This window comes from Pteropus vampyrus, unplaced genomic scaffold, assembly GCF_000151845.1.
Source record: "Pteropus vampyrus isolate Shadow unplaced genomic scaffold, Pvam_2.0 Scaffold216, whole genome shotgun sequence".
NCBI classification, from domain to species: Eukaryota; Metazoa; Chordata; class Mammalia; order Chiroptera; family Pteropodidae; genus Pteropus; species Pteropus vampyrus.
In genome coordinates, this window is record NW_011888997.1 from 168,174 (window position 1) to 187,767 (window position 19,594).

At 39.3% G+C, this 19,594-nt stretch overlaps 1 protein-coding gene and 2 pseudogenes across 2 annotated transcripts in view; 1 reads left to right on the forward strand and 2 right to left on the reverse strand.

Moving 5' to 3' along the window:
* Positions 1-2,395, reverse strand: part of LOC105300638 (cGMP-inhibited 3',5'-cyclic phosphodiesterase A-like) — a 168,283-nt gene extending 165,888 nt beyond the window's left edge. The window contains exon 1 of one of the 2 annotated variants that reach the window (XM_023538248.1): positions 517-2,395. In XM_023538248.1, coding sequence (XP_023394016.1) covers positions 517-1,470 — 954 coding nt within the window. In that variant the 5' untranslated portion in view covers positions 1,471-2,395. The remainder of the gene's footprint in view (positions 1-516) is intronic. The other variant, XM_011372949.2, reaches the window with a different exon arrangement.
* Positions 2,396-11,631: 9,236 nt separating this feature from the next.
* Positions 11,632-11,750, forward strand: LOC111747267 (annotated as a pseudogene).
* Positions 11,751-16,990: 5,240 nt separating this feature from the next.
* Positions 16,991-19,594, reverse strand: part of LOC105300639 — a 504,401-nt pseudogene continuing 501,797 nt past the window's right edge.

Sequence of the window (19,594 nt, forward strand, 5' to 3'; positions counted from 1 at the left end):
GCAAAACCAGAAAGTGTGTATCAATATCTCACCTTCAAGCATTCCTTGCTTTACTCTAGAATCTTTTTACTCACTTCCATAAATGTTTACCTGTCACTATAGAAATTAAAAGTTTATAAAAAGAAATAGAAAATCTAGCAAAATCTACGTGTTTAAAAATTCACCCACTGCTAAAAAAACTAAATTAGAAAATTCCTGCTAAAGCAGGAAAGTATGAGGGTACTTAAAAGTGTAGGGAAGCCATACACCAGGTGTGGCAGTTCTAAAAAGTTGGCCCAGCTGTGGAAGACCCTGCAAATGCCATCCAATATTATTACTTATTCATGTTTCTGTAGTTCAGGTTATAAAACACTGTGTGAGAGGAAAGTAAAACTTGCTACTTTCTGTCTGTCTGAAGTTACACCACTTTTCTAGGCTCTTTCCTTTAGTTCCCAGCACTTGATTCCCTCCACTTCGCGCCGGTTCCCGTTTCAAGTTTTCCCCGAGAGGCGAGAGAGAGGAGCCGCCAGCGCTTACCTGTTCCCTGGGTATGCAAGGCAGGGAGGTCCTCCGATGGGACTTGCTGCTGCAGCCCGACATCTCGGCAGACACCACGGAGCTGGACCGCCTCCTCCTCTTAAACACCAGGATATCTTCCTTGGTCCCAGCAATCAGCTGGGACCCAAAATGCTCCCTCGTGGCCGCCCCCGCAGACTGCGGCAAGATTTGTTCCACGTACCTGGCCAGGAGGATCCCCAGCACGCCGGCCAAGTACGCCAGGTAAGGTCTCCAGGCGACCTTGAACCTCTCTAAGGAAATGAGGGACACGGTCCTGACCGCGCTAGTCAAGGCGATCATGAGGACGCCCAGCCTCAACCTCAGCACCAGCCATGTCGCGGCGGCCAAGCAGCTGAGCACCACCCCCGCGGCGGGGAGTGAGAGTAAGTGATCGTCCCCGACGCCCAGCCCAATCTGGACGAGCGCTTCCCCCCCGCAGCAGGCGGCCAGCAGCGCGACGGCCAGAGGCAGGCGCACCCCGGCGCGCAGGAGGTACAAGCCCATCCAGAAGAAGGCACACAGGAGACTGAAGAGCAGCGCCGAGGGCTGCAGCCAGGGGCTGAGCGGCGCGCCGCCCCCGGGAGCACCTCCCCGAGGCCCCGGGAAGACGCCCCCTTCTGCTCCCGGGGTCGCTTTCTCCTCCTCCTCCTCCGCCGCCGCCTCCTTACTCTGCTCCAGGTCACAGCCGATCTCCCCGCGGACCAGCCGCACCAGCAGCGCCAGCAGAAAGGACAGGGAGCCCGCGCACAGCGCCGAGGAAAGTTTCCGGGAGCGCCGGAGCGGCTGCGGCACCAGGTCTCCCCAGCAGCCGCGGCCGCTGGAGTCCCGCGGTGATGTGGGACTCGCGCCACTCAGGCAGTCCGCGGGGGCTCGACTCACCCCACCGTGGCCGAGCTTGTCATTGATTCGGGCGGCCTCGCCGGGCACTGCCATGGTGTGCCCTACTCACGGACGCCTCAAGCCTCCCCCCCTCCCCCGACTCCCCCACCCTGGCACACAAACAAACACACACACACTCCCTCTCTCGCTCGCTCTCTCTCTTCCCAGTCCCACCCTCGGAATCCCTCCTTCTCCCCAGGCCCACGAGCCACTGAAAGTTTCAGCTTTCGAATAACTCCTGGAGAATATCAGATGCTCCAAAGAGACGCCTTTTAAGTTAAAAGCTAGCCCAGGCAGAAACGGACTTCCTCTTCTCTCTTTGAAAGGCTTTTAAAAATTCTCTGCTCCACCCCCACCCCGACTGGTATCCTCCGGGGTCTCTTCCTACTTCAGGATTTTAAAACTTGCCCAAAGCGTCGGGCGCACCGGGGCCGCAGACTCTGGAGGACCCAGGGGCGCAGGGCGAGTTCGGGGCCATCCCCGGCGCAGCTCCGCGCGGCGCTGCTGCGCGCCCGGCCCGCGGCGGATGGAGGTCCCCCTTCTCTTCCTTCCTGCAGCTCTTTCTCTATCACTCTTTCTTTCTCCTCGGCGGATCCTCCCCGGCACGGCCCCAGGAAGCGAATCTCCATTCCCAGGGGCAGAAAGCAAAGCCTCCCCTGCGTCTGTCGGTCCAGTTCATGGCAGAGGGTGAGGGAAAAAAAATGGAAAAGGGGCTGAGAAATAACCAAGAAGTTAAGTCTCGTTGGAGAGACAGTCCGAGAGACCAGCGGCTGCCGCCAGAGAAGGGAGGGAGGGAGAGCTAGTGAGCTGGAGAGGAAGGGAGGGTGAAAGGGAGGGTGAGAAAGGAGAATGAGATTTGCTCTCCTTTTATTCCCCCCTTCTTTTCGGTGCGAGGTAATTTGCAGTTTTGCAGAAGGGAAGTGAGTGGAGACTACTGCTTAAAACTGTATTTAAAAAGCAAGCAACTGGAGTGATCGGCAGTTCTTTCTTTCTTTCAGGCAACTCCCTAGGAAAGCTTTCCCAGCCGAGCTCCCGCCCCCTTCCCCGGAGAAGTCGCTGCTTTCAGCCCCATCGCTCCTTTCCGGAGCTGGGCCCGCACTTCTAGCACCCAGGAGAAAGCGGCGGGGGGTGGTGGGGGTGGGGTGGAGAGGGTGGGCACTGCCCAGCTCGCCGCAGCCTTGGGGCGTGGGGGTCTGCGGCTGGCCCCCAGGCTGTTTCCTAGGACGTTGGGAAAAAAGTATTGCGTGTGGCTATTTGGCAGGCGATGGGAACCAACGTATTTCCTACTGGCATTAAAAATGACAGCCACATCTACTGTCTGCGTGATTCAGAGATGCTCATATGTTCTCACGTCAGTTACAACAGCAAACCAATTTCAGGGGGCAATGTAATGCTTTCGCTGTTCCTGCTCGAAGGTCTTTTTTCAACAGAGAACCCAAGCCCTTCCTGATGCCTTAAATGATGGAAAATCTCAGCAAGTTACCTAGACTATATTGGTATTAAAGAAAAGGGGAGAGGGGTATCCCTTTTAAAAAAAATTGTTACTTAAAAAAATAAATCCAGTATATGAGAGTATTAGTCAACAATTGTTGATAGTGCATGGTGAATTAAACTGAGATTAAGTGACTCTAGCCTCCAGGAGTTCTACAAAGTTAGGAAGCTCAAATAGTCAATCAGAAAGTAGTAAAAGAAATCTTGGAGGAGGTGAGGACGGGTGGGTTAACACTAGAAAAGAGCTCAGATGACTGTCTAAGGTTGTGAAATATTATGTCTACCATGAAGAAAACTTATAAGAAAAAAATCAGGACCCTGGTTATTGATGTTTACAGGGTACATTGTTCATGTACTGTATTAATGTTGTTTTTGAGAAACTAAAGGAAAATTTAAAGCTTTTGACAGATTATGAAAAATAGATAAATATCTGTTCCATGGACTTTTAAAAATCCATCAGCGTTGGGGCTAGTCTCTTTTTACACTTAGAATAAGAATATGAGAGTCCACTCTTATTCACTTTTAATAGATGTCATTTGCCCTAAGTAATAACATTATCAATAATAATCCATTTTGTCTTCATTATCTTGACAGTTCAGGTTAAAGTATGTTTATAGCTTGGAGTATTTGGAAAATTGGTTCAATATGCCACTGTATTTTGCATGTAGAGATGAAGCAATACAAAGAAAAGCCAAGGAAGATACTTGAGATAAAATTAATTCACGGTGGTAGGGGAGAAGATGGCTTAAATTTTAAACTTAGTTTCATGGGAAACAGCCTGTTCTAGTTAGAGGCCGATATTAAGGTTAATATTATGACATAAATGGATAAGAGGAGCTGTGATGATACAGTTTCTCCCATCAGATGTCCAGAACTGTGCTACCACATGGAGAACAGGTTGGGCAGCTAGTCAATGGCAGTGAGCACCATCTGTTAAATAAGTAAGGAAACAGGAGCAGTGATGTCTTTGCCAAAGATAAATGAGCCCCCCAGCATGCACACATACTTTTTTTGAGTTTCCTTTTTAGACAGATGATTCATATGCCAGAACCTACCTGGGACACTTCAGAGTGAAAAACCTTGATTGGAAAATCATGCTAATATCCACTGACATCAAAAATTCATATTAAAATGAAAAACTATAAAAATCTGGGCATATATCAAGGTTAGAAAGAAAGGCAGTGAGGAGAATTTTAATATTTCAATTTTTTTCTTTCCTCTACCCCAAATATTTTGGTTCTTTAGAAAAAATAAATAAATCATCATTAAAACTGAACCTGTAAGAGATAAAATGTCAACATTAGGAAAACTGTAACAAAAAAATAAAGATGGCATTTGTTAATGGCAGCAAAACGAAAATACTAAGTTTGTATGTTAAACAATGACATCCTTGAGGTGTTCAGTAGTATTACAGAGGTGGTGTCTTGGCATCTGGGTTTCTTCCCATTCTGAACAAATATCACAACTAGAAAGTGATCTGTCTCACCAAAAGGAAAGAAGGCAGATTCCACACACCTCCTACCTCAATTACCATACAAAACCTGGAGGCAGACTAAGGAAAACAACAAAATACTCCTATTAGAGAGAGGCCGAAAGTTGCAGCACTATACTAACTAAAAGAAGTGACTAACATTGTACGAAATATATTGATAAGACCCAATACATAAACTGGATATTGAGCAATGACATGGAAATAATAATTGCCCATCTTCAACAGATACTGATGAGTCCTAACACTGCCAAAGGATAAGAAAAATGTGGTACACACAGAAAATGAAATATGGGAAATGGAAAGAAAAATTCAAATTCTACTTGATAAAGTTGTCCACTTAGCCAAATCTAGGGATTGTGTTTTTTTTAGTAGTTTGTGAAGAGGATCTAGAAATCAACCCCGTTGTATATCATTTGCGCTGTATCGAATATAGTTATGCTTAAGAGAATTCTACTGTTAAATTAAAAGAGTTTACACTTTGTAGTATGGGTTCATTCATTCTCTACATCTATGCATGTATATCCAATGGGTATTTGAAATATTATGTATCTAAAACGAAATCTTAACTTCCAACTCCCTCCCTGACCTTCTACCACGACCACCCCCCAAATTATTTCTCCCAAATTATTTCTCCTCAGTCCTCCTCCACCCCAGGAAAAAAAACATAACAACCTATCTAGTTGCTCAGGACCCAAAAGAGGGCATCGCTCTCAATTCCTTCCTATTTACTTTGTATAGCAATACATGCTACAGTCTATTAGCAAGTCCACTTGATTCTATCTTTAAAAGATAACCTGAATCCAACTACTTTTCACCATCCCTCTTATAACAATCAATCGAAGATCCATCATCCACCCTAGCCAGAACAATTGCAATAATTTTCTAATTGGTCTTGCTTTCCTATCATACATTTTCTACACAGTGCCCAGAGTGATAGTTTTAAAATGTAAATCAACTGTTGTCACTCCTTGCTTAAAACTATCTGAAGGCTTCTCGTTGCACTTGCAGAAACGAAAGTCCTCATGGCACCCTGCAAGGACCTTCCTGATCTTTCCAAGCCACTCTCTGTGATCTCATCTATTCCAGTTCTTACTTCACTGGTGCAACACTGTCCAACAGAACATTCTTTAATGATGGAAATATATTCTGCACTGTCCACATGTGGCTGTTGAGCACTTAATATGTAAGTGGTACCACAGAGGAACTAAGTTTTTGTATTTTATTTTATCTTTATTAATTTAAATTTTAATAGCCTCACATGGCTAGTGGCTTCTAATGGGACATGCATCTCTCACCCTTCAAGCCATCTTTCAGTTTTTATCACATCAAATCAAAACCCCTGTTTGGTACCTTGGTAGCTATAAACCTTTAAATATCTGGTTCCTTCTGCTCTATCAGTGCTCACCTCAAATATTACCTTTGTATAGAGTCTTTTTCTCAACAATCTTATCAAAAAGTCCTGGGACTCCATGTGCACGCACATTTTTGTCATTCACTAACACACTACCCTGTTTCATTATATCTGTAGCATGTATCACTACACTTTGTTCATTCGTTTGTTTTCTCGTCTACGGTATAGCCCCCTTCACTGGATCTAAGTGCCATATGAACAAGGACCATGTTGTCTTATTTGCTGTGTACCTCCAAGAACCAGAATAGTGCCTGGCACATGGTAGAAGCTCAATGAATACTTGCTAAATAAATACTTCATGAACTAATAAATGAAGTCAATGAATAAAAGATGAAAGAATAATTTTTTAAAAAAAAACTCTATTTAATCTTATAAATTCCTAAGTTAATGACAATCCCCTACATATTTTTATATATAATTGCTCAAGTGGCCACATCCCTCAAAATCTTGTATTGACAATTCTGTTGCCCAGAATAGACCGATAGGCAAAATCATGCAAGCAGTTCTTTGTACAGAATGTTGCTTTTTAAAAAATCACTATATAAATTGCTCATTAATAAGAGAAATAGATAATAGTCAATGTTTTTTGAAACTTTGTATTGATTCTCAGATGAAATGTCCATAATCCACAGCAGGATTAATCTGGTAGGAACAGGGAAAAAGCAATTTAAATATATGTATTGGGTAACAAGTCAGCTGAGAAATTCAGAATTAGATGCCTGAATGTAAATTACTAACTAAAGACTCATACCTCACATAATGATCTGTGTTATAGTCTCCAATTATTCCAATTAACAACACTACTTTAGGGGTTGAATTTAAATTTAAAGAATTAAACATTTTACCAAGATAGACCTTATTAATATTTATATTCCGACATCTAGCCAGGGAGAAAATGTAGAAAACATGCATTTTTGGATATATCCTCTCTCTCTCCTATCTATGCAGTGCTGCCCCTCATTTTAATTTCCAAAGAAGTTAAATAACAGCTTCGGATATACAATTGTGAACTAGTATAAAAAGACTAAGGAGAAAAAGCAAGATATGAGAATTGGTGGCTACTCACAAAACTGTTATTAACAAAGAATCAGATTGTCTACAGCAAAAACTGCCAGGACAGTTCACTTTGCCTTCCATGACAGTTGTCTACTTCTACATTGTCTGCCAAGAGTTAGCATTCCCTACACCATGTTTTGGGGGATAATTGCTGGCTCTACCTTTTCTAAACAAATTGTTAAGGAAATCAGAGTGCTTGAGTTTACAGGGCTTCCCAACCTTGTTCACTTTGTGGAACATGCAGAAAATGATAATGCTCTGTTGTCACATTGGATTAAAGAAACCAAGATTTGTGCAGACAAAGACTTCAAGCACAGTGCCTGAGGATTTCATAATCCCAGGCACACTTCTAATTTGTGGGAATTAGAGGTGTAGCCAAGAATTTTTGAGACACCTAGTATTTCACTCACTAATAAAATATATAGCCGTCTTCCAAAGGCTCTTAAAATAAAGATAGGGAGAATCCCAAGATCCTACTAGCTTGCTGACTACCATATTCACAGTTCTTGGTACTTCCTTCCAATCACTTTCCCATAAATTCCTTCAGTTGGTCTGTTAACACAAATGCATGATTTTAACATAGCTTTAAAAATTTGGAAATGAGACTAAGTTTGATTTATGAAATAGAGATGATCATGATCAGGCCTAGAATCCAAATCTTTCCTACCATACATTGATGTGTTCTCCATCACATCAGTTATGCTCATTGATAACATCAGTAATTCAGCAATTCTCTCCTCTGAACCCGCAAGTACTGTAACTCTTTGAAAAGTCAATTATTGTGTAATAATACAAACATATATATTTTGTTAAAGTCTCCCAGATAACAATAAATTGTTTTTGTGTGTGTGAAATTAGCATGCTTTTCACTTAATAGTGTCATGTACATGTATATCAAAAGACGATGTGCTGTATAAAAGTGAAGACTTATGCTTTCTAGAATTCTTTGCACCCTCCATGTCTCAATTGCAGAGGACAAGGCTACTTACTAAGGGAGGCAAGAAATCACGAACCATGAGTGCAGGGCAAAGAGTACCTGAGTCAAACAAAAGAGCATGAATGAATTATGTATCTTTATTTATATTTATACATTTATTGTATATCTGCTACATACAAAAAGCAAAATACTATAAATAGTATGAGTAATAAGAACATTAAAAAAGAAACATTTATATTATTAAAGAGTTTTATTAAAATAAATCATTCCACTTTTATCTTTAGCACCATCAGCATGACAAATTTAACTGGATCTTTTTGTGATGATTCAAAGTCTTGTAGTGTGTCAGAGTCATCATTATGAATAATTTTCAACCTATAGAGGTAAATAGTAGTGGAAGGATGGGGGCAAACTTAATGTGAACTGTTTTCTGTTCACTAATAATTGCTTTTAAAATAATTTTAATCTCAAAATATAAGCAATATGTTGGCCAAAGTCTGAGAGTGATAAAAATTTACTCTTGTGTCTTATTTTTAACACAATCCACTTAAAAAAAAAATTCTCTTCCACTGGACTCTGGATAGAGTCATACAATAATAGTATTAACAAAACAAAGAAATTAAATATTTTGTTGTTGGGGCAAAGAGTGAGCAGAGGGCACATAATAGAAGAGTTGGGAGGGATTTTCAGTATCATCATCTTCATGAATGAATAGCCTGTATTTACTATAGTCTATAAAAATGGCCCTCTCTATTAAAAGGACACCTCAAGTACTATTTTATGAAGAGGAATAAATTTTACTAAAATTTAAAACAAATATGTAATAGTATGAAAAAAATCCACTTTGGAGGGAGAAGTAGAAGAAAATATAGTGCCTACCAAGTTAATTACTGATAAATTGTCCAAGACTGAGCTCTCTCTGACTTCAGAAGCAAATACCTCAGTTCTATAGCTGCTACCAATGTGCAGACCATTCTAACATATTAGAACTTAAGGATGATTTGTATTTTCAACTAGAGCATATTTATAGAGAAACATTTGAGGGTTACTTTATAGAAAAGAAAATGCAAGTGTAGACTATCTCTTTTGATATGCCAATAGCACTGAAATTTAAAATTAGTTTTTATTTTACCCTCAGATATTACAATAGCACCAAAACTATTACTTTTTGTACACATGATAGTAGGATGCCAGGACAAAATGTTTATATAGCCCAGAAACATCTTTGATCTATAAAATTAATTCTCTTTTATATGAAACCTACCAGTGTTTCTAAAGATTAATAAAGTGTTTTGAGCTTCCTTATCATTTTGGAGGAAATTATAATCAGCCAAATGTCTAGAATTAGGTGACTGATGGAAGAAGAGATAAAAAGGAAAGAATACAGATAATGTATTAATTGAAAATCTTATTCAGCACCTACTGATCTTTCCTTTGCAACTAACCTAAGGAGAAAGCATATTTAAAAATAGAATAAAATTACAAAGTGGAATCAAAACTCACTCATAAAAAGAATAAATTATACAATTTTGGAAATATCCTAATATAGCATCTGTAGCATTCTTTGCAGTTTTTAAAATGATTTTATATTTATTATTCTAATCAATCTTAACAATGTATGTGATGTCAGTGAAGCTTACATTCTCATCCCTGTTTTACACAAAGGGAAACCAAGACTCAAAAGGATGAAATTTGCTCAAGCTAATAAAACAGCAAAGACAACAGAACCCAGTTCTCCTAATTCTTGATTCCAGGGCTTATTATTAATTGATACAAGATATTCCCCAATATAATCTGAATCTAAGAGAATTTAGAGATAACTACCTATCTCTGATCTCATCAAAATTCTAACAGCTTAAAAATTTCCAAAGGTGAGAAATCCCACCACTTTGTTTATTTTTAGTTGGGGTATAATTCACATACCATAAAATTTACCCCTTTAAGTATAAAATTCAGTAGTGTATTCACTACTAATTCCAGAACATTTTCATGGAAACTCTATTCCTATTAGGAATCACTTCTCATTCTCCATTCCCCCAGCCCCTGGCAAGCACAAATCTTCTTTCTATCACTACAGATTTACCTGTTCTGAACATTTCATATAAATGAAATCATAAGCTGTGTGTTCTTTTGTGTCCAACTTCTTTCACTTAGCATGTTTTCAAGGTTCATCCATTTTGTAGCAAGTACCACTACTCATTTCTTTTTTATAGCTGAATAATATTCCATTTAATGGATATACCATTATGAGTTCTTTATATTTTCTGGATACGTTTCTTATCAGATATGATTTGCAAATATTTTCTCCCATTCTGTGAGTTGTCTTGACACTTTCTTGTTGAAATCTCCTAAAGAATAAAAGTTTTAAATTTTAATGAAATCCGATTTATATATACTTTTTCTTTTGTTGCTTTGTTTCTTTTTTAATATTTTTTGTATTATACCTAAGAAACCATTGACAAATCCAAGATCATAAAGATTTACTCCTATGTTTTCTTCTAAGCATTTTATAGTTTTAGTTCTTACATTTAGGTCTTTGATCCATTTTGAATTAATTTTTATATATGGTGTGACACAGGGGTTCAATTTCTTTCTTTTGCATGTGAATATCTAGCTTTGTTGAAAGATGATTTTTTTTTCTAATTTAATTGTTGAAAGATGATTTTTTTTTCTAATTTAATTGTCATGAGTCCCCAATACCTTTAAGAGACAGGTAAGAAAGAGTTCTTAATCTAAAAAGCTTCTCCCTTATCTGTCAATTATATCACAATAAAATTGAAAAAAAATAAAGCATTGAAAAAAATCTACCTCTTCTCAAATATATCCCAGCTCTGCTTTTAGAGAATTGCAAAATAAGACTGTTACTTTCTGTACATAGCAGCATTTAAAATATTTGAAATCTTTATGAAGCCTTATTTTCTTCAATAGAAGAATTACCAGTTTGCAGAACAATTTATTGGACAACATGAGCTTTGATCCTTTGATATCCTTGTAGCCTTCATGCCTGCTTGTCAGCATCATTCTAAAATGTTCCAGGTCTGATTTCACTGATGCAGAAGAAAATAAAATTATTGTATTACTTCCCATGATCATGGATATATATTTATATTAATGGAAACTAAAACAATTTTAACTGTGCTTTTCAGCTATATACATGTTGTTGTTCATCATAGTTGTTGATTCCCAAACTGGCCCCTGTACATAGAGGGCAAAGAGAAAGCAAAAAAAGAGGCAGATCACTCCAGATTGTTAGGTGGCAGATTTAATAAGCAAGGGAACTTACATACGAGGCTTGTCTTGGGTGGCTAGAAGGTGAGTAGGTCTCCAAATCTGCCTACCAGAACCTTAAAAGTTTATATGCACTCTTTGACTAGGTTTGGTCATGTACACAGTTCAGGTGGTCTTAACACATTACTCTCTCTAGGCTATATCCCTGGGGCAGCTTCTAGTGTCGGGAAGGCAACAGGAAAGCACATTGCAAGGACTGGGGTGAGGAGCTTCTGAATGCACATGTTCAGCTCCCAGGTCAACCTAAGGTCAGGTCCTCTCTATGACCTCCTCCAATAGTTATTCATTTAAACTAGCAGAATTCCTAAAAATAGATTGCAGCAAGAGATAGCCCTCTCATTACGTGTTAATGATATTTTCATTGTGTACTTTGGTCAAAAACAATGGTCTCCTGGGTAAAGCAGTGTCCCCAGTAAGGTGTATTTAGAGTTTAAATTTGGTGAAATACTAATCAGTAATTAAAAGAAACAAACTACTGATACACACACTAACTTGGATAAATCTCCAGGGAATTGTGCTGAGTATAAAAAGCCAGTCCCTGCCTAAGGCCATGCCACTCTGACTAAGCCCGATCTCATTTGATCTCGGAAGCTAAGCAGGGTTGGACCTGGTTAGTACTTGGACAGGAGACCACCTAGGAATATCAGATGCTGTAGGTGCTTAAATAAATAAATAAATAGCTAGATAAATAGCTAGCTAGCTAGCTAGCTAGATAGATAGATAGATAGATAGATAGATAGATAGATAGATAAATAGATAAATAAATAAATAAATAAATAAATAGCCAATCCCCAAAAGTCACATATTGTACAATCCCACTTACAGAAAATTTTTGAAATGAAAAACAAATTATAGAAATGGAGAATAGATCGGTGGTTGGAAGAGGTCAGGGAGGGGAGTGAGTGGGAAGAAAATGTGTGTGGCTATAAAAACACAGAATCTAGGGCTACTTGTCTCTTAAATTCTTGCCTCCCCAAAACATTAGCCCCAAAAGAGCAATTGCATTTATGACTATGGCATATCTGGTTGGCTTGAACATAATAACTATGTTGTAAGAGTATAGCAAATGTTTTAAAATACAGCATTAAAACATAATTACCTATAGAAACTGTAGAAAAGAAGTAATCAGTATCTACAAATAACTCTTAAAGACTTAAATACAAAAAGCTAACGTCTATCATTTTCCCTACTAACAAGAAGTTCAGAAAAGAAGGCATTGTCTGGACTTCTCAATATAATCAATATCTCGCATTCAGGTACCGAGAAGGAAGTGCCATATTAGTTAATCTGAGTTGTTCTCTGCCTGAAACTGAGAGGCATTTTTTTCATTCTACTGGAACCACAGAGCTATGGTAACTTTCCACAGAAATGGCAAATTACATACAGAGCTTAGGCTCAATGATTTCCTTTAACCAAAATCTAGAAATGAGGCATTTTGAGTTCAGACAGAATAGTAAGTGATGCGTAGAAGTAAGCAATGTGGTACTTAGCCCATCCCGGAAAAGGAGTGACTCTAAATAAATCCAGAAATGCGTAAGTTTTCTCTGATAATCACTCTCCTCTCCTTGACCTAATATTTATGTTGATTTGTTTTTTGTCTCTTTTTTTCTCTTTTCTAAGGACCTTGGTTAATTTGCTATTAAGAATAATTTGAAATTCTTGCTCTGAGTTTTTAATATTATAATTAGTGCATTACATGTAAAGTTCTGGGTGACACATAACTAAGTGTCCTGGAAATAATGAGTAACACATAGATAAATAGAGTCAGGAAAAGCTTTCACATTATTCTAAATTAAAACAATTATTATTCACTATGTATCACTATATATTCCATTTTCTATCCCAAACAGCAATTATTCAAGGGGCTAAAGAAAAGCTCAGGTAAAACCCTCAAAATATCAGTCATTTCATCAGCAATTGGGGCAGTCTCGGAAACTAACCCTAATTATATAAGTTTATTAAGAAAGAAGACTTATCTCTCATCTACAAATACATATATACCCCAATAGGAAAGTTGCTCAGACAGGTGTTTTTTTTTTTCATTGCTTCATAAAATAAGAGTTTAGAGTAAAATTTTAAATCAATCTATCTGAATTTTCTCCCATAGAAATGTTAATCATCCCTCTGAAATTTCCATGTGTATTCTTTTTTCTAGAAATTACTAAGAAGCAATATTGCTACCCAACTGGAAGCAGATTGTAGAACACAAGGCTACATCCTTAACCTTATAAAAAGCCCTGGAATTTTTAATGAGCAGAAGTGGTCAGAACCTCAGTCTTACATCTCATCCAATAGATGGTTCTCCTGCAGCACAGTGCTCCATAACCCAGGGCTGGGAGTTGGCTCCGGACCACCTTGGGATGGAAGAGGGCCACCTACTGAATCACCGCCACCACATCCTGCAGCATCTTCCATCCAAGTCTTCCCTGGGCCCACCCCTGCTGAACTCCCATGGTCTGAAGAGATCACAACTTTAGAGCATTTCATTGCAAATTTTAAATTTCCAGTCTCTGGTTTTCATATTGCATTTCAAGATCAACATCCTTATTAGCAAAAGTATATTTTTTACTTTAAAATTTTATAACACCTTTTCCACTGAGAAATTCAAAGCAGGCTACTGAACTTCATTACCGCACAGGCAGAAATCCTCACAACACCTCTATGAAGGAGGTGTTAGAGAAAGAGAGAGAGAGGTCACCACCACCTCCTCTTACAAAAGCCCAATCCTTAATAATTAATGAATGAAAAGACATCTTGAATGCAGTGGTCACTGGGAGTAATTGGCATATATTTTCTCAGCTGCCTCTAAATTAAAACGGTAATAATTTAACCAATATATTTGAGCTGTCAGCTAAAATAAGTTCTCTCTTGCACCCAAGCAGTAGAATTAAGTGGGATCTGAACAGACTACTCTCTGTTACCACTCGATTGCAGAAAACTCACACATTGTGCCCAGTAACTGAGGACTTCAAGTCCTGCTCACATTTACAACTGCCTTTCTCTGTCCTCATTGAAGAGGTCTTGAAAACTGGGAAGACATGGGTTGTATTTGTTTTGCTTTGTTTCCTTTTCTATGTCCTCAGACCTTCTTTATGTAAAAATTTTTGGTGTCTAAAGAATAATACAAACTAAAGGATAAAATAAAGAATACTTTGAGTGATAAAAGCAATAGAGTTCAGATATCAAGACAAACTTATGTGACATTAATGTATAGTTCATAATATAGCAGAGCAGTTCTGAGCCTTATATGTAATATCCCTCCAGTGTGTGGATGTTTTTCCCCGACACTACCAAGCAAGCAATTCTCAGACACTGCTAGGTGTCCAAAAATTCAACTCAATTCTAACATCACCTGCATGGAGATAGCATCAGATTCCACAGGTTAAGGGCTCAGTCCTACAAGATGTCCCCCACCCCCCACTTCCAGTCAAAAGACAAAGTTATTGTCCATGCTTCTGACCAAAAAGCTATAGATTGAAGGTTTCAAATGACCTCCTCCTCTGACTCAGTTAATTTGCTAGAAAGGCTCAAAGAGAAATTCAGAGAAACATTTTACTTACAGATTACCAGTTTATTATAAAAGGATATGACTCAGGAACAGTCAGATGGAAGAAGTACACAGGGCAAGATATGGGGAAAGGGCCGGATCTCCCGTACTCTCTCCCAGCGTGCTGCTCTCCCCAAATCTCCACGTGACCACCCATCTGGAAGCTCTCCAAACCCTCTCCTTTGGGGCTTTTTGGGGGCTTCATCACGTAGGCATAATTGATTAAATCATTGGTCAATGGCTATTCATTCAATTTCCAGCCTGTTCCCATCCATGAAGGCCAGGGAGGTGGGACTGAAAGTTCCAAACCTCTAATCACATGGTTTGTTCTCCTGGCAACTAGACCCCATTCTTAGGTGCTTTCTGAGAAAGTAACTTTAGTAACATAATAAAAGATACCTTTAATGCTCTCTTCACTTAGGAAATCTAAGAGTTTTAGGAGCTCTATGCCAGAAATGGAATGAACACCATGTATATATGTTTTATTATAAATCACAATATTATAGCCCCCTTTTATATCAAATACTTTGTAGTATCATGTCACAGACACTGTCTGTTCATGTCACATACACTGTCTGTTCCCCTCCAAAACTCCTTGGTTATACACACCAGTAACTTCTTACTGCTAATCTATGCCTGGAGACTTTTTCTAGTTGCAGAGAGTGCTAGTCTCACACACACATTATAGCAGGCCAGAAGATGCTGGTCTGTTGGAGTGACCTTATCATAAGTGTGCAGACAGCTGAGGAGGGAAGGGGACTTGAGGAAGAGCCTTCACCTGAGGATACAGTCAGGGTTTTACTACACTTAAACTTTGCTTGTTGCCTAGACATATTGGACATCTCATGTCCGTAGACCAGCAAGCAAAGAAAGGGTTTACCACCCTGATTATCATGAGGATATAGGGTTGCTACTGCATAATGTGAGCAGGGAGGAATATGATTGGAACTCAAAGATTCACTGAGGAGCCTCTTGGTGCTTTCTATCCCATGGGATGATCAGACAAGATCAAGGCAATTCGGGGCTCAGAGTCTTCATGGATCTAGGTGTGTGATTTCACCAGACAGGAAACTTAGGCCAGCAGAAGTGCTGGCTGAAGAGGAAGAGACTCTAGAATGGATAGTTAGAAGAGGAAGCTTTGTTTTAGAAATTGTGTGTTGGCGGGGGAGCGAGGGGAGGGGATAGGGAAGGAGAGAAGAGAGAGAGATTGGGAGAGAAACTGACTGTCACCCCTTTGTAGAATCAGTAACAGGTAACATCAATTTCAAGCAGGGCAGGAGTAGATCTGGGTGGTGCAAGGGGTGAACTATAGCAGATGTTAGTATCCCACCCATCAGCACTCACTTCTTTTTAAAGGTGGAATCTATCTTTAAAAATAAATTATTCCTGTCATTGGTGACAACATGGGTGAGCATTATGCTAAGTACAATAAGCTAGACAGAGAAAGACAAAAACTGCTTGGTATAACTTACACGTGATATGTTAGACTCATAGAAACAGAGAGTAGCATAGTAGTTGCCGGGGGATAGGGTGTCGGGGTGTGCTTGTTTTTAAACAGTTATCAGCACACCACTGGCTATTAGGCCAGTAAGGAACAGATAATTAGGTAGAGGAAAAAATCTTATTCTTAGGGATTACAGGAAGAAAGGCAACAAAATCCAGCAAATGCCAGACACCAGCTTCTGTTTCTCTTCTTAATTTGTTGCTGAGCTTTAAGTGAAGGGACTGAGAGTGACTATGATTATTAGCAATAGAGACAGCTTTCTCCCGATGTAGCAATGAGAGGCTTCAGGCCCCAGGAGAGTGACAGGCTTCAACCGAAAGCCATGCCCAACACTGCTAAGGAGAGATATCTCAGAGGCATTTGTAGATATTATGTATATCTATCAAGCCAAGGCCATGTTCCTGGTTTCCCTTGGCCTGTGTCTGGTGTTTAGGGACCCTAGTAATTCCCACATGTCCCAGTGAGGGGCTGCAGATGCATTAAGAGCACCAGTAGAAGGACACTGACCTGGTATTAAATTGGCGAGTGGGCTTTTCATTGGTGGGCTCTTCCACACTGGGTGTAAAATTGCCAGGCCCATGAGCTGCAGTGATGACTGCTTTCATATTTGTCTAAAATACTATATGGGACCACTCACCCCTCAGAATTCTCAAGTCCAATTCAAAGTCAGATTGGATGGCCTTCTCAATGGTCTCAGAGACCAGATGATCTGGAGGACACTGTATGAATCTGAGCAAACTTCTTCCCTAATGACAAGAAAAAAAATTTTTTTTTGTTAAAAGATTGCTCTATTAATACAAACTATTAGTACATACACATAAACTATAAAGCACCAAGAAACTTAAACATCAAAATTCAACATCCAGAGTCAATGGAATGGTTGAAGGAGACTGCAACAGATTGGACTCCCGCAATGTAAAGGAATCTTCAGAGGTGAAGGAGATCCCAGGTGTAACAGCTTTTCAAGTTCTCTCTCCTCATCGAGGATCATGAGAGGCATTCCTTTCAAGGAGAGCTGTGCGATCTGGTGCCCTTCAGGCAGGTTGAAACTCTTGAAATCTAGAGGGCTGAAGGGAAAGAATTTTTCTATCTCCGGATAGAAAGGAACAGACCTTTTTGCTTTAGCTGTCTTCTCTGTCGCTTTTTTGGCAGAGAATTTTGCCTGTTTCTGTTTGAGAGGTCCATTAGTCTTTATTGTGTTTTCTATAGCTCTATTGACAGTTCCCAAAGCCTTTCTAGTAGCTTTTGGTAAGGCTGTATTGAATCCTGAGATCTCTCATCATAAACTTTGACTGAAGACCCAGGCCCCTGCTTCAGCTGGTCTTTAGGAGCCACATGGATGCCTGGTTCTTCACTTTCCTTATCAGCAAAGATCAGAGCAGCCATTTTGGATTAAGTTAGGATCAACAGACAAAATCACATATGACTCAGCCAGCCTATGCTCCTCATCTTGTGCATAAGAAGATCATTGTTACAGACAGGCTGTGTGACTGTGGACCTCTCTTTCACCCATCAGTCTCTTTAATGCCTACTGATCTCATTCTCCAACCAATGCTTCTTGGCTTCTTACCTTTCTGCAGTGCTCCATTCAATATAATATTTTACCTACTATCTTGGATCTTGACCTTTTTATTTGAGTTTCTGCACTCAGGTCATTTTACTCCTCCACAGCACAGCATTTTGGCGTACTGTCTTAGCTCAGGCTGCAATAACAGAAATGCCATAGACTGAGTGGCTTAAACAACAAACATTTATTTCTCACAGTCCCGAAGACTAGAAGTCCAAGATCAAAGCACCAGCTTATTTGGCATCTGGTGAGAGCCTAATTTCTGGCTGCAGATGGCTGACTTCTCTCTGTGTCTTCACATGGCAAAGGGGTGGAAAGAGCTCTCAGAAGTCCGTCAGTGGTCCCATTCATGAGGGCTCCACCTAATTAACAACCCAAGGTCTCCCCACCTAACACTATTACACCAGGCTTTAGGATTCAAACATATGAATTTCAGAGGAACATAAACATTTAGTCCATAATAGATACCAATAATCAAGTAAGAGGTCACCAGGACACAGCCTTGGGACTCTTTTACTCCCAAAGCTAACTCAGCATTGCTCTTCTCTGGGTCCCAGAAAGGTGGAGCTAGATAATGACAATTGAAATCATATAAATGATATTTTTTTAAAAAAAGTTTATTTCTATATGTTTTCAGTGTCAGAATGAAAGGACCTAAATTTACTACAATTTGTTCATGTCTAGGAGCACTGGAAGGACTACATTTTTGAAAGGTGTAATATAATCATCTTCATGAGAATATCAATGACAGAATGTACTGGGTTCTCATTTAAAAAAAAAGCATTTAGGCAAAAGTGGTGATTTCTTTACTTCTCAAGCACTATGTAAGATTTAAAAGAGGCTCATACCTGGCAGAATTGTTTTTTTAATTTAGGTTGGGACACAGTGGGAATTAGAGGGGAAGAAAAAAGCAAAATAATATGTCACACAAATTGTCTTCTGGAACAGCCCTCAGGAAACCTGTGCCAGATTCTTTGGGAAAAGGAGGCTGTAAGAGACTAAATCAGTAAATCAAATAGAAAAAGAAGCAGTACTGTGGGAAAAGAAAGAACAAGTCTGTACAGTTTAATCTAATCATAAGAAGGTATTTTTCTTTATTTCACCACACGTACCATTGAAACTGAAATGAAGGCGAGGCTATGCCATAATGTGGGTGATGTCACAAGGGGAATAGCAACACTAGAGATGTGAACGGTCATATGATGAGCACAAGGGATTCCTAACGAAGACAGAAAGAAATGCCATGAGATGTTATAGCAGCTATAACAATTGCTAAGAGATACATTTTCGTTACCATTATTTTACCCTGTATTCTCTGATTGTAATACACTATCTATCTATGCCCCCAGATTGATGTGTGTCCTGGGAAAATCAGATTATAAATGTGAATTTTCAAAGATATCTTTTGTCCCTTTTTTTCCACTTTCATGTTAATTATCAATATATTACCATATCTTATGTCCTGCTCCCAGTTAGTACCTTCTAAAGGAAGAAATTGTGCAAAGTATTACTGTGTCTAGGCAAAAACCTCGGGCAAATACTTAAATGCATAAATTGTAAACACTTCAAAGGAGAAAGCATAAGAAAGCTTAGCATAAAATATTCAGTTATAGAAGTCATCCTTTTTATTTAAAAAAATAACATGATTTAAAATAGACCAATGTTTTTTTCTTAAGAAATCTCCAAAAATATCCAAACTATATTAAGAAACTGATCAAAATAACAATAATGGTAAGTTTAGTCAGTATACATCTGTACTAAAGAACTACAGAATATTAAAGAGGAATCACCCTCAAAAGTCTCTGAAAATTTCAAATAGGCAGGAAATAAAGCATTATCTAATTTTTCAGTCCCAAATTTTGAACTCACCAATTCTCAGTAAAAC